We start from the raw sequence: 12,566 nt of genomic DNA, 5'->3' as shown, positions 1-12,566 counted from the left end.
TAAGGCATTATGGTTATTCATAGTGAAGTTCAGGTTATCTGTGTCAGCACCACAAACTTTCCCCAATCCGACTTCACATTCATGTTCACAGTGTGCATCTKTCTCTTTCTGAGGTGACATTAATATTTTTTGTCACCACATCCAATTTCTTCCCAGGTTGTTTTGACCTCGTAATGCTCCCATCTGTAAAAAGCTGTAGAGTTCATTCAATCCCCCCAGCTCCAGGGCAGGTTCCACATAGTTGTGACAAGTACCAACTGGAGCAGAAAGACTGGACTGGGTTAGGAAGTGCAGGAGCTCCATGGCCTCCAGGAAGGTGTGGGGCTTAAAGGATGCCAGTGTTATCTATGARCAAGAGCAGCTACAACTGTTGCTAWTCTTTCCTTCTCAGAAGAGTTTTGAAATGTGAGCAGGCTGAATGTCTGCTAAGCAAAAAGGAAAATCAAAAAGAATGGTGGTGGGCCTRGAGGTTCAGGAAGTTCCTAGTGTGAGGAAAGAAAATATACACAGARCTCCTCTAAGCAGGAAGARCAAAGCACAGCAAAGTGTTGTGCAAGGATAATGTGGAGACTGGCAAAAACAAAGGGGAGGTGGGACATGGAATCTCTCATGGCTTTCAGCAGCAACAGCCTGAGCCTCAGCATCTGGGGACTGAGTGACCCTTCAGAGCAGCCATATTCGGTTAAAATTGTACTGTGCTGGTGTAATCCATGGGATGCTGCTCAGTACTGCTGACTTGTTTGTGTCATCTGCCCAGTAAATTACTGACTGGAAGCTTCTCTTTCAATACAAATATTCCTTTCCAGCCACTGTGGGTTTTACATTTGGGTTTTTTTTGGTAACAATTTAGGTCCTTTAGTGCTGCCAAATATTCCTTCCTTCACCCATGTGGTGCTGCATGTGGGAGAGCCAATTCTGCAGTATCTGGCTGCAGATCACAAGGTGCTCAGGGACAGGGGTGCTCAGCTGTACAAAGGGCAAAGACATACTGATAAAGTACAGGCAGATCCCAATTAATGATATCTCAAAGCTCCTGAAACCAAAAGACAAAAAGAGAAAAATGCATTTAATGTCTAGAGGATTTGCATGCTGTCAATCTTTAATTAARGTGTCTGAGATAAAGTTCACCCTTGCGAGACAAGACAGCAGAATGGGCACCTTGTGAACAAGGAGCTGTGTGAGAGCAAAGGGCAYCTGGGCTCACAACATCCCAGATCAGCACTGGAGGTTTCACTTCATGTGCAGGACAGCYGGAGGAGAGCAATGCTTTGGGCTCCTCCTGCTCCTGTGCTCATAGTTGTGTTGTTATTACTTTCTGGACTGAGCTGTGACTCAAACCACCATGAAAAAAAGAGGCAGAAAAGAGCCACTTATGATGAGCAGTAAGTACCATTGCTTGCAAATGCATTTGTTGATGTAGTGCTCTGTAAGTGCTGGTAATGGGAGCAGGATGACTTTAGTATAGCTCTATTTTACATACTCTTTGGCAGATATGTGTAACTAAATGATCTCTTTATTTTTATTTTTCCCCCTAACACAACAGGCCTCGTTTATCCTCTGAGCAGGGTAATTTAGTGTTCCATGCTGGCTCCAGCAGAAATATTGAATTTAGAACTGGACCACTGGGGAAAGTAAAAATTAATCAAGAAGACCTTGCAGAACTCTTTGATCAGGTGATATAGCTACTTTTCCTTAATATRTTTTCATTTTTAGTTTTACATATTAATAGTTAAATTTTCTTCACAAGCATTTGATGTATTTTGTATTATTTTATTTTATATTATCTCTAGCAGTACTCTARTATGAAAGTAAGCTATTGCAGACTTGTAAAGTAATCATGTCATCACAGAAGATAATTAAAAGATTAAATTGTGTATGTAGCAGAGCTTTCTGCATTTAAGTGGACTTTATAATAGTAAAGTTATGCAAGGACAAGACTTTCTTAAGCTTTTGAAAAGTCAAAGTTTGTTTCACATTATCTCTGTTGTTTAGGTTAGAGAGAGTAGCACAGAGATTCAAGAACTTAAAAAAGTCRCCGCTGCCTCTCCAAATGTGTCCCAGCAGATTAGTCTGCTGTCCTCCAAGGTGAGCCATACCTTTGTGTTTTCCTCCTCCAGCATTCCCAGTTTGCTATTCCTCACACTAATATTAAACAACCTGATTATTGTCGTATTTCTGGACCCAGTTCAGTGAACTGGAGCAGAGTCCCTGTTTAGCATCAGCTTGGAATCTGTGTTTAATTTTTGAGAAACTTACTCAGAAACTCTGGAGACAACAGAAATATTTCAGYAAATTCCCCAAAAATTTCCAGTTACTATGATTATTCTTTGCTCCCTATCAGCATCTGTATTGACTATACACTCTAATATTTTTTGATAAATTCTGAAGTGAAGCACATATGTTTTCATAGCTGTTACACAGCCATCTCATTCCATAGCTGAAATGGGCTATAGGGGTTTGCAGCGGAAAAAAAGACCTATGCAGTAGTTTTGTCACTTCCTTGCTCCTGAACATTTTTTTCCATGAGAAGATTTTTAAACMACTGCCTGATTTAAGTGTCTTTTGTTACAGTGTTACTACAAGTTCCTTATAGGAAAATATTTTATAGCCTAAGACACCTTCCTTTAGGGAAATTGTGCTAAGATGTATCCATCATATTCCTTGATTCAGTGTCAGCTTGCTGTTTGTGGTCACAACACACCGAGTTTTGGTGACGCTTTTCTTGGTTTTGGTGCTCTGTCCCACACCTCCTCATGCATGTGAGGACCTGAACAGTCTCCCAGGAATATTCTTGTTCTCAGTTTTGACCATCTGAATACCTCTTTGCTAGACTGAGTCTTGCCTTAAGGATCCAAGCTGGARCATATTTAAGCTGTCATTTTCTAAACTGCCTAAACCACCAAAATCACCGTGAATGGGGCCGCATTTTGATCTGTCACCTGGTATCACATGCCATTCTCTTATCTCAGAGGAAAATATTTTGTTAGCTTACTGGTATCCAGCAAGTACCTCTGTGGTCACTCTTATACCAAGCACAATGTAATTTGCATTTCTTTTGCAGATCCGGGGTCTTGATCACAAACTTCAAAGCTTAGAGCAGGTAAGTAAATGGGAAGCCAACTAGAGATTGTAAAAGAAAATCCCAGCCCCAAGTAAATAAAGTGAGGTTTCAATTATTAAATAGCTAAATTATTTCTTTCCTCTCATGCATTCCTCAGGAAAACTTTTTTTGGTAACAGAAAGTTAAAAAAAACCCCACCAAGATTTGTGGAGGAGGTGMTACGCCTTTTTTTACAAAATATAAACTGTGTGGGAGCCTGCATTTCTTAACGGAGAAACAGTTGTACATTCAAAACAAGTAGATACCAAGGAGAAGTAAACTTCTCCTTCACTGGKCTGTCAAACAAAGACTAGAAAACTCAAACTGGATTTTTATTGCCCTGAAACTAGCAAAGTTTCAGCTGTTGCCTCTTCTTCTGTAAGCTTTTGACAAGCCACACCTACAGGTGCCAAGAAAAACAATTGTCAGAGTAATCACCCATGGAATCAAGAAGACAAGATAGCCCTCCATCTAGACTCSCAGTCTGCTGCTGAGGAATGATCTCCATTGATATTTACTTTTTACAGCACTTTTCTAATCCTAGTTCTTGGTCATTCTGTGTATGACTAATCACAGCATCATTATTTGTACAGGGATAAGTGAAATAGCTTAAAACGTTCACAAATCAGCCTTGCTGGAAAAAAATTGGTGGGAGAATCCAAGAAAACATGGGGGGAGGGAGGGGAAAGAAAGAAAGAAGAAGGTTTATTTTGAAAATAAATGCTAATGGAACACCAGCTAAGCAAAAATCTGATTATCTACTCTTTTCTGGCATTTCAGGAYGTCCAGAGGAGAGCCTGCAGTAGTAACCCCTGTCAGAACTCAGGGACCTGTGTGAGCTCACTGGATGGCTTCTTTTGCCTCTGTCCCAGCAACTGGCAGGTGAGTCTTCAGCCTCCTTGACTATGGAGTGTGTGTTTTAATGTAAGGCTGCATCTAGGTTAGTGTGATTGCCACGAAGGCAGCACTGTAGGGTTGCTCAGGACAGAGTGAGCTCCACTGAACAGCAAAGCACCAGTGTCATTCATCTGTTGGAGAGCAACTCGTTTGCTTCTCAACAATATCAACATATGTGAGTAAAAAAACACTGTTACACGCAGGCGATGGCCCATGAAGTCAGTGATTCTTGGCAGTTCCCACAGCAGAGAATTAGTCTGCTTTTTGCTGAGCAGTGAACTGAACTGCGTGCCTTGCTGTTGACCTTACGCAAGGATAGAGAATGGGGGAAGGGACGGATGTTTATTCAATCTCAAACAAGTAAGATAAAGGGGGGTGTAAATAATCAGTGCCATTCTGATTTTTGTTTTAATCCAGATACTTCATTAGCAAATGCTTTAATGGTGCTATTAGATGCACTAGAGATGAAAATGTTGTATCTTCTTCTCAAAGGCTTTCAACTTAAAAGTTATCCCAGCAAGATTTGGGTCAAAATTGATGCGTTTTCCTGATAGAAAAAGTTTAAAAGAAAATTTTCCGAGTATTTTTCTACTTGGAAAATGGGGAGGTGACAAAAATGTGGTGTTCATATGCTTTCTACATCTGAAATATTTTATCCCTATCTGACTGATAGCAAGGGTCACAGAATCACAGCTGAAAAATAAAGTTTTGTTATTGTGTTCATAAGGGAAGCTGTGTTGATAACAGCCCATGGTTTGTATATCTTTGAAAACTATTTTAAACATTGGGTCCATGGTTTGCTTTATTTCTCAGTTATTTGGAAAACAAACTGGTTTTCCATTTCATCATAGGGCCTCCTGTGYTCAGTGGATGTTAATGAATGCCAGATTTTTTCTGGAACAGCATACGGCTGCCACAATGGAGGCACTTGTGTGAACACACCAGGAGGCTACAGGTAACTTCTCAAAACTACACACAAATATCCCATGAGGAATACACTGCTATTTTTGTACCCGCTATCACACCTGCAGCACAATTTCTAGAAATAAGTCTGTTTAGTATCTGGGCACTATAACCCGGTGAGTTCTGAGAAAATATAAAATCTATACTACACTGTTCCCTGAGCCCACCACAGACACAGAAGGGCCCCCAAAGCCATTGCCTGCTTGGACAGAAAAAGAACAGCAGGAACCAGATCCATCACACAGCCGTGCCAGGGTTACAGATAGAAGACTGGCTCCACTGACCCATCCCCCTGCTGTAGGTGCAGATGCTTTAATGGAAATTTCTTACACCACAGGAGGTAGCTGGGGTGATAAGATACTCGTGCTGGTCTGTAACCAACACTCACCAGTGTGCCCACAGCACAGCCATGCTGCCATCCCTCTGCTGTCACCTTCCCCTTGAGATCAATGGAGTTGAGGAGATGAAGGAGATGAACAGGTTTGGCCCAGCAAAGGTTTTGAGTTGGTAATCTCATGAATATATGGGTACTGGCATTWCCAGCACATTCTGTTGGTCAGAGCAGGGTGCTAATAACACCAAGATCACGGGTTCAATTCGCATGTGGGCCWCTAAGGCTTGGACTTAATGATCCTTGTGAGTCTTTTCCAACTCAAAATATTCTRTGAAATCAGAAACAGTTCTGTGAAATGTCCTCCAAAAACACTGCTGAGACAGCAGCAGAGACAGGAATGCACAGTGCTGCCAGGCAGAAAGGGAGGAGAAAAGCTGTCTGCAGCCGACTGACCAAGGGGGTGCCTGGGCTGCCCGTGTGCTGTGCCCCATACACATGAGGATACTGGAGCACATTCTTCTCTGGCTGTGCCCAGCTCCTTAGGAAATATGCACTTGCTTACAGGGCAAGTCAGCCTGAACATTCTGTGTTTCATTCTCCAAAATGTCAAATAATCTGGTAAATAAATAACTTTCAGATATAATACAAAGCTATCCCTGTGCAATGGGAACAAGCACACTGGAGAGCATGCCACAGCTTTCTGCAAAGCATTTTGTCTCCTGCTTCAGCCCCCACAAATATTTTCTTGGTTTAACACTGGCTTATAGTGCTTTGTCAGTTCTTGGAAGAACCTCAAACAAAGGAAGTTCTCCTGTAGTGCTCCTCACGCTTCAGCATTAACACAGTCTGCTAAGGTGTCACTGGTGCATGATGCCTCCTGTAGGCTTTTCTTTGATTTTCAAGGATATTTCTAGCTTGTGTGCAACAGATACTTGTTAAGGAAAAAACACACAAAACAATCTGCCTTTGTTTCTCATTGTGCTCAGAGATGTACAGGTGTGTGACTAAATTAAGATTTAAGGTCTGCCGTTCTTGCMGTTGTTGTCATTGTGTTGGTACAGTCACGATTCCCCAGTTTATTTCTTGATGTAGGTCTTTCCCTCTTTGGTACTGCCAAAGCAGTGTTTCAGAAAATGAGCTCAGACCTCTTCACAAGTGATCCAAACCTTAATATTACTGCTTTGGCATTACACACTCAGGATTATTGTATAGTCCCTTCTCCAAATCCATTGTACTGCCTTCAGTCTCCCTTCACATATTGTCTTTCTTATTTCTGAGTGCTCCCCAAATACTAAATCCATCCCAAGGCAGAGCTTGATTGCTCTTTTCAGTAACTATGCAGACATTGCTGCTAAGCTTTCTGGCACTCAGCAACCTAGGTCACCCCTCTCCTACTCTGGCATAGTTATATACCAGTGTGGACTGCAGGGAAAGAAAAAGGTAATATTTGACCTTCTATAGCCTGCAGAGATAATAACAGGGGATGGGAAGTACTGGACTAGGTACCATGAAATGGAACATAATGCACTCTTCACTCCTTGTTCATATTCTTTATGAACATGCTGCATGCTTTTTTGTGTAATTCAGGAAAGCATTGAAGTATAAGGAAAAAGAGCAGGTGTCCAGGAAACACTTTCCTCARTCAGAACCCTAAGGGGACATTGCATCAGTTGGATAAAGGCTGTGAGAGTCCCCATGTCTATCAGAACTTCTGTGTCACAACCAAAATAACAGGGGCCTCATCACAGCGTGCCACRAGCCATGTGAGGGAACCATGGCAGTGCCAAGTAGTGCATCACAATTTGGCTGGAGTGCCTTGCAGTGTGACCTACTTCTTGAAACTCTTCTCTGAGAAACTTCAGATAGGCAGCAGATTAATCTTTGCCAGACTAGGCAGGAGACCGTGCCATTGTTCTCCTCCTTTGGAGATGGCCAGATTGCCTTGCTRTGTCCTTTGAAGTTGAACGTGAAGCTCTGAGTGTACTTTAGACATACAAAAGTCATCTGGTTCCCTGACCTGCTGCCTCTGTGCTTGCCCAGGCTGAGCTGCTGYGCTGCTGGGAAGGTGCTGTTCTTCTTGCTGTCCCTTACAATAATGAACAYGCTGTCTTGCACTGCAGACTACAGTTAAGCATTAAGCTGTTGAGGGTTTTTGAAGCCTAAGTTCATGYGGGTTGCTTGTCCTGAGTGCAGTTTATTTACCTGCAATTGACTTATCAAACTGCTATTTCAGCTGAGCATGTGACACGGTGGAAGGSACAGCAGCAGCTTATTTTATATAAATTGCTCCAAGGTCCAGGTCAAGCTGCACCAGAATACCCTGATTCTAATTCTGCAGAGAAATGCTTTTACGGAGCATTTTTCATTCGGAAAAAGCAATCCAAGAAGGGTGTGTACCTGCCATATGTCTCTGCAAGCTGCAGACATTGCAGAATATAACATGAATCCAAATGAGAGTCTCACTGTCAATTTAATATCTGACAGGAGATTTTCTGTTCATTTATATMTCTTTCAGTTGTATTTCAGAGCCTCACGTTTGGTCTATGTGGAAATAAAGAGCCAGAGAAAAGGGAAACATTATCTGATGGCTTAGAAGTTCCCATTTTCAGTTCCACCACATATGTATAATACTGTAACTAAGCTCTGCCCTATAAATAAAAATGGGATGCATCTGGGAGCTTTCAAACAAGATCCCAACAGTAGAATGCCTTCCTTCAATCCAGTACTTTGTTCTTCCAGCTCCGCCAGCCCCAAACGCCACCTCTTGCCCACCACACATCCCTGAAAGCTGAGGTGCTGCTGAGACAGCAGCTGCTCCTTGTTGTGGTGTGGGAGTGAAGGTACCCCACTCTCTGGGACAGGCCAGACATGGCATTTCTGCAGGTTGCTAGAAGCAGAATTTTAAGCATTTGTCATCATGTGAGGGTCATAAACTGGAACAGAAAGTTTAGGTGCTCTTTGACTGAAGTGGGGTTTTCCAGGCTCATATTCTGTTCAAGTCTTATGCTAGAGTTTTCTTTTTTTCTGGATTTGTGCTAATGAATGTAACAAAATGCTGTATATTCTCCAATAGGACCAGACAGTCCTGAATATACACAAGTCTCACATGATTCTTGAGTTTCTGCTGAACAGGAGATTTGCCTCTGTGCATGATTATTAGCAGGATTGTTGATATAGGTAAATAGATGTATTTTCCAAGGAACACCCCAGAGAGTGGAGAATGGCACTAAACTGTCTTGAACAGTGGTAGAAAGACAAAATTTTGATTTTTCTGTCTACTTGCACTATTAGCTGCACCTGTACTCCAGACACCTATGGGCCTCACTGTGCCTTGAAGTTTGATGATTGCCGGGAAGGATCTGAGACACTCTGTGTGCATGGACTCTGCATAGATGAAGAAAGAGATCAGCCCCACAGGGTAAGGAACAATGTATAAACTTCATTATACAGCACAGCCTGAATAAGCAACAAATATTGCTGAGCACAACAAAACTGTGGAGCACACGCTGCTGCTAAGAAAAACAGCAAGAAATGTCACCATMCAACATAACAACCTCTCTCTTGTACCAAGGATGGCAGAAACAATCAAAAATGTCTTATGTCTTGTTAGAGGTACTTGTCACAGTACTAAATAGACTACTATATCCATAGGGAGCTTGGCAGTATTCGTTGGAAAAGTCAAAGACTTATTTGAAATATGTTATTACTGGTCAGTATTTTGGGAGTTCTAAGTTACTATACTATTTTACTACTTAAATGATTAAGAAGGACATGCCTAATGAATCTTATTTTTCCYGGGAAAAGGCATACCAGTGGAGCATTACTGCCAAGGGCCTGGGAGCTGCCAGGGCTTCATGGTGACTGGGTGGCTGCTGCTCATCTTTGGTGCTCCTCAGTGTYAGCTGCATGTGGTGTCTGACTCCATGCCCAATCTTTCCATGYGTCTGCACTGGGTGGATGCTAGCACACAGTTGAGTGCTCTTCTGGAGCAGGCCAGCTCATTCATTTGGGCGAGAATCTGGGTACAGGGTGTTCACTCCACAGGGACAGAYAGACCATGCCAGCTTTGGCTCTTTCCACTCAGAGCCTCCCTCCAAAACCACCCAGCCAAGCTTGTGCTCCTTAATGCTTCTATACACCCATGCACCATTCCAGTCACAGCCGATTTTTTTTTTGCTTTGCTATAAAATAATTTATTTTCTTCATTTTTAGAAGTTTCACAACTCATCACTTATTTTCTGCCCAGGAGAAAGCTTTTCAAAAGGRTTCAGTGTTGGTTTAACAGTGTCCRCTCCTGTGACAATCAACAATAAAATTCCCATTAGCTTTAATTGGASTGAAGCTAGACAAATGTTGAAACCTGGCCATTAGTAAAGTTTACTAGAGAGAAAACTGTTTTCCTAAAAGAAAACATGTATTTGCAATTTAATGTTAGTGCTGCACATTGCATCTACTACTGAATAATTTGATTAAAAGAAAACAGTCAAGAAGGTTTCAAGTTGCTTACACTGATCTGTTTGCCCTGGTTAAAAAGCAAGTTGATGGCTTTTAATTATGTTTATGTACAGCTCATAATTGGTCTTATTTTCTCTGGGACCTTTGGGGTAAATTACAGGTTTTTTTTAATAAACATAACGAATGAGCCTGAGTTGCTCCCATAATCAGAATAAGTAAATTCAGAGGAAGAAATAGACTGAGAAAAATACTGAAAGTAACTTTCTAAAAGTATGCAAGTCATGTCATGCTCTGAAAGCTTTCTTGCTATAATTCAAAAGTAATTTTATAGAATTAACTCCTCCTGCCTTTTKCTTGACTATTGCAAATGTCTTAAATCTGTAATGTGATGTTTTCTGTTTTCAGCCCAAGTACCGCTGTGTCTGTGACCCTGGCTGGATGTCCCCTCCTGGCAGCCCTGCCTGCAGTGTTGACATAGATGAATGCAGCCTCCCTAATCCTCCGTGTTCACAGAATCCACTTGTGCAGTGCTACAACACTCCAGGCTCCTACACGTGTGGTCCCTGCCCCCCAGGTATCTCGTCCTTCCATGCTCTCAGGTGGGATGGGTGGCAGGAGGTACTGTTGCCCATATATCATAAACACAGGCACAGGATCTGGGTGAGAGGAGCTCCATGAAATGCTTGGTCTGTATTCTAGGGAATAAATGCTTGCTSGTTATTTCTTATCTAGATAAGGCAGGCAGTGGATTCTAAGGCATGATTTATCTTATCCTAACTGAACACCTAAATAGGTCTGATGTCTACAGGTATCTTCATGTCCTTCACCTTCATGCAATAGGTCTGCAGTACTTTCATATCTGCCCTAATGTTTACTGCCCTAAGGCAATATAAAAATCTGATTGTCCCCTCAAACCATATAATCTATGATTACTCTTCCTGAGTTGGGCAGGTAGTGTCTGTGGGAGCAGTTTTTTTAGTATTTAACTGAAGTTACMCTAAAGCTTTGCTGGAAATTGTACATATGTGCAGTAGACCAGAMCTGGATCCTCTTTAGGTAAAAGTGTGTTTGAATCTGGAATGTCCAGAATACAGTTAAAATAAAACATTCTCATACACAYATCTCCACCCTGTTGTTTGTAACCTAATTTACAGACTGGTAATTAATCAGTTGTGAAACAGACAAGTCTACTCTTGTGTTAATGAAGTGCWATTCAGTTGTACTCTATGAAAAGATTTGGTCAAAAAARRAAMMMAAAAAAAMCAGGCATTTTCTTTCTAATGTCTTTTTTGTGCCGCTTTTTAGGCTGGCAAGGAAATGGCTACACTTGCCAAGACATTGATGAATGTGCCATTGATAATGGAGGCTGCTCAAGAGTACCGATGGTTCAATGCATCAACACAGTTGGATCATTCCGCTGTGGGCTCTGTCCACCAGGTAAAATGGATTTCTTACTATGGAAGGGCTTAAAAGATGAAGATTCAATGCATTTGAGCATGTTTTGGGGTAGACTGACTAGTTTTATAGAAAGAAGTATCTCTTACACAATATTGTAATACAGAGTGCAGAATCCAAATATATTCAAACTGCTTCAGCTATTAATGAACATTGTATAGAGTATACCTCTAAAGATGATCCTCTGAAATGTGCTTCTCTTGTACTAGTAGCTGTTTTCGGTATTAGAGCCTTGATTTGATGAAGTACTTCCTTTACAAGTTCATTAATAGGAAACAAGGATTGCGTAATTACGATAGTAATTTCATTGTCTGTATTAATTGAAACAGTATCCTGTGTGCCATAAATCAGCTGTATTGTCTGTAGTAAAAAAAAAGTCTTGATAATTGTCACGCTCTGAATGCTGTCTGAGGAGGCAGCRTTTCCACCGCACTACAGGTCAAGCAGTGGAAGTTGCAACTTAGGTCTTTATAATTTGTGGTTTATGATTTAAAATGCTTTCTGAAATGCATGGAATGAATAGAAATGTAGCAGGAAAAAGTCTTTTTAACTGACATTTTGGTTGCTATTTAAGTGGCAATAGGCGTCAGTTAGTGAAGGCTCCCAGTTACTGAGTGCTGAAGGGGTATCACCATGCTGGAAACGTGGCCTCAGACAAGTTTTGGTGACATCAGCTCTGGCCGTAAAGAGCTGTGTTGCAGGGCTTGGATCCTCCTGAATGTCCTGAGAAGAACTGGGTGTTGTGTTTGAGATCCAAGGGCTGCTCTGGTGTGCAGRAGGAAAAAGTGTGGATGTGATTAGRGCTGTCTGAGATGTGTAGGGAGGGCAGCACAAGGTGYTCGAGAGATACAGACTTCTATGGCCTCACTGACCTTACCTATACTTGGCAAACACTAATATACCTTTTTTTCCACAACCATGGAAGGATTTATTTACAGTCAGAATCCATCCCTGCAATGAAGGAGCTGCAATAAATATGCCAGGTTTTACTTCAGCAGCTATCTGAACTCTTACTTTTTAGCTGCAGGAGRCTACGATTTTACTCCATAAATTAGTGTTTTGCTCACCAGTTGATTGTTTTACTGCTGATTCTCAAAGAACATAGTTACAGACTAACTGGGATTTACCTCTGAACAGGTTATGAGGGAGATGGACGAAGATGCACCCAGGTTAATATCTGCTCAATAAATAATGGAGGGTGCCATCCTTTGGCTACTTGTACCTCAGGTCCAGGTATGATGCTTTCTTAAAGACTGTAAGGTAATACCAGTGTGAATCTCAAGGAGGATCTGGTTAGGATAAATCCACTTAATATCAACATATCTAGATTGCAGCCCCTTCTCCAGTCAATTTTGCCTCACC

At 41.6% G+C, this 12,566-nt stretch overlaps 1 protein-coding gene across 1 annotated transcript in view; it reads left to right on the top strand.

Moving 5' to 3' along the window:
• The first annotated feature begins 1,258 nt into the window (after nt 1–1,258).
• The window catches only part of CUBN (cubilin), a 141,568-nt gene continuing 130,260 nt past the window's right edge, over nt 1,259–12,566 (top strand). Inside the window, exons 1-10 of the mRNA XM_057383343.1 lie at nt 1,259–1,382; nt 1,544–1,673; nt 1,993–2,085; nt 3,062–3,100; nt 3,881–3,982; nt 4,849–4,952; nt 8,586–8,712; nt 10,155–10,323; nt 11,055–11,186; nt 12,342–12,437. Coding sequence (XP_057239326.1) covers nt 1,264–1,382; nt 1,544–1,673; nt 1,993–2,085; nt 3,062–3,100; nt 3,881–3,982; nt 4,849–4,952; nt 8,586–8,712; nt 10,155–10,323; nt 11,055–11,186; nt 12,342–12,437 — 1,111 coding nt within the window. The 5' untranslated portion in view covers nt 1,259–1,263. The remainder of the gene's footprint in view (nt 1,383–1,543; nt 1,674–1,992; nt 2,086–3,061; nt 3,101–3,880; nt 3,983–4,848; nt 4,953–8,585; nt 8,713–10,154; nt 10,324–11,054; nt 11,187–12,341; nt 12,438–12,566) is intronic.

Source organism: Malurus melanocephalus, unplaced genomic scaffold (genome assembly GCF_030028575.1).
Source record: "Malurus melanocephalus ecotype Western Australia unplaced genomic scaffold, MMel_1.1 scaffold_14, whole genome shotgun sequence".
Lineage (NCBI taxonomy): Eukaryota > Metazoa > Chordata > Aves > Passeriformes > Maluridae > Malurus > Malurus melanocephalus.
Note: the sequence above shows the minus strand (reverse complement) of the source record. Positions and strands in the feature narration are given on the sequence as shown.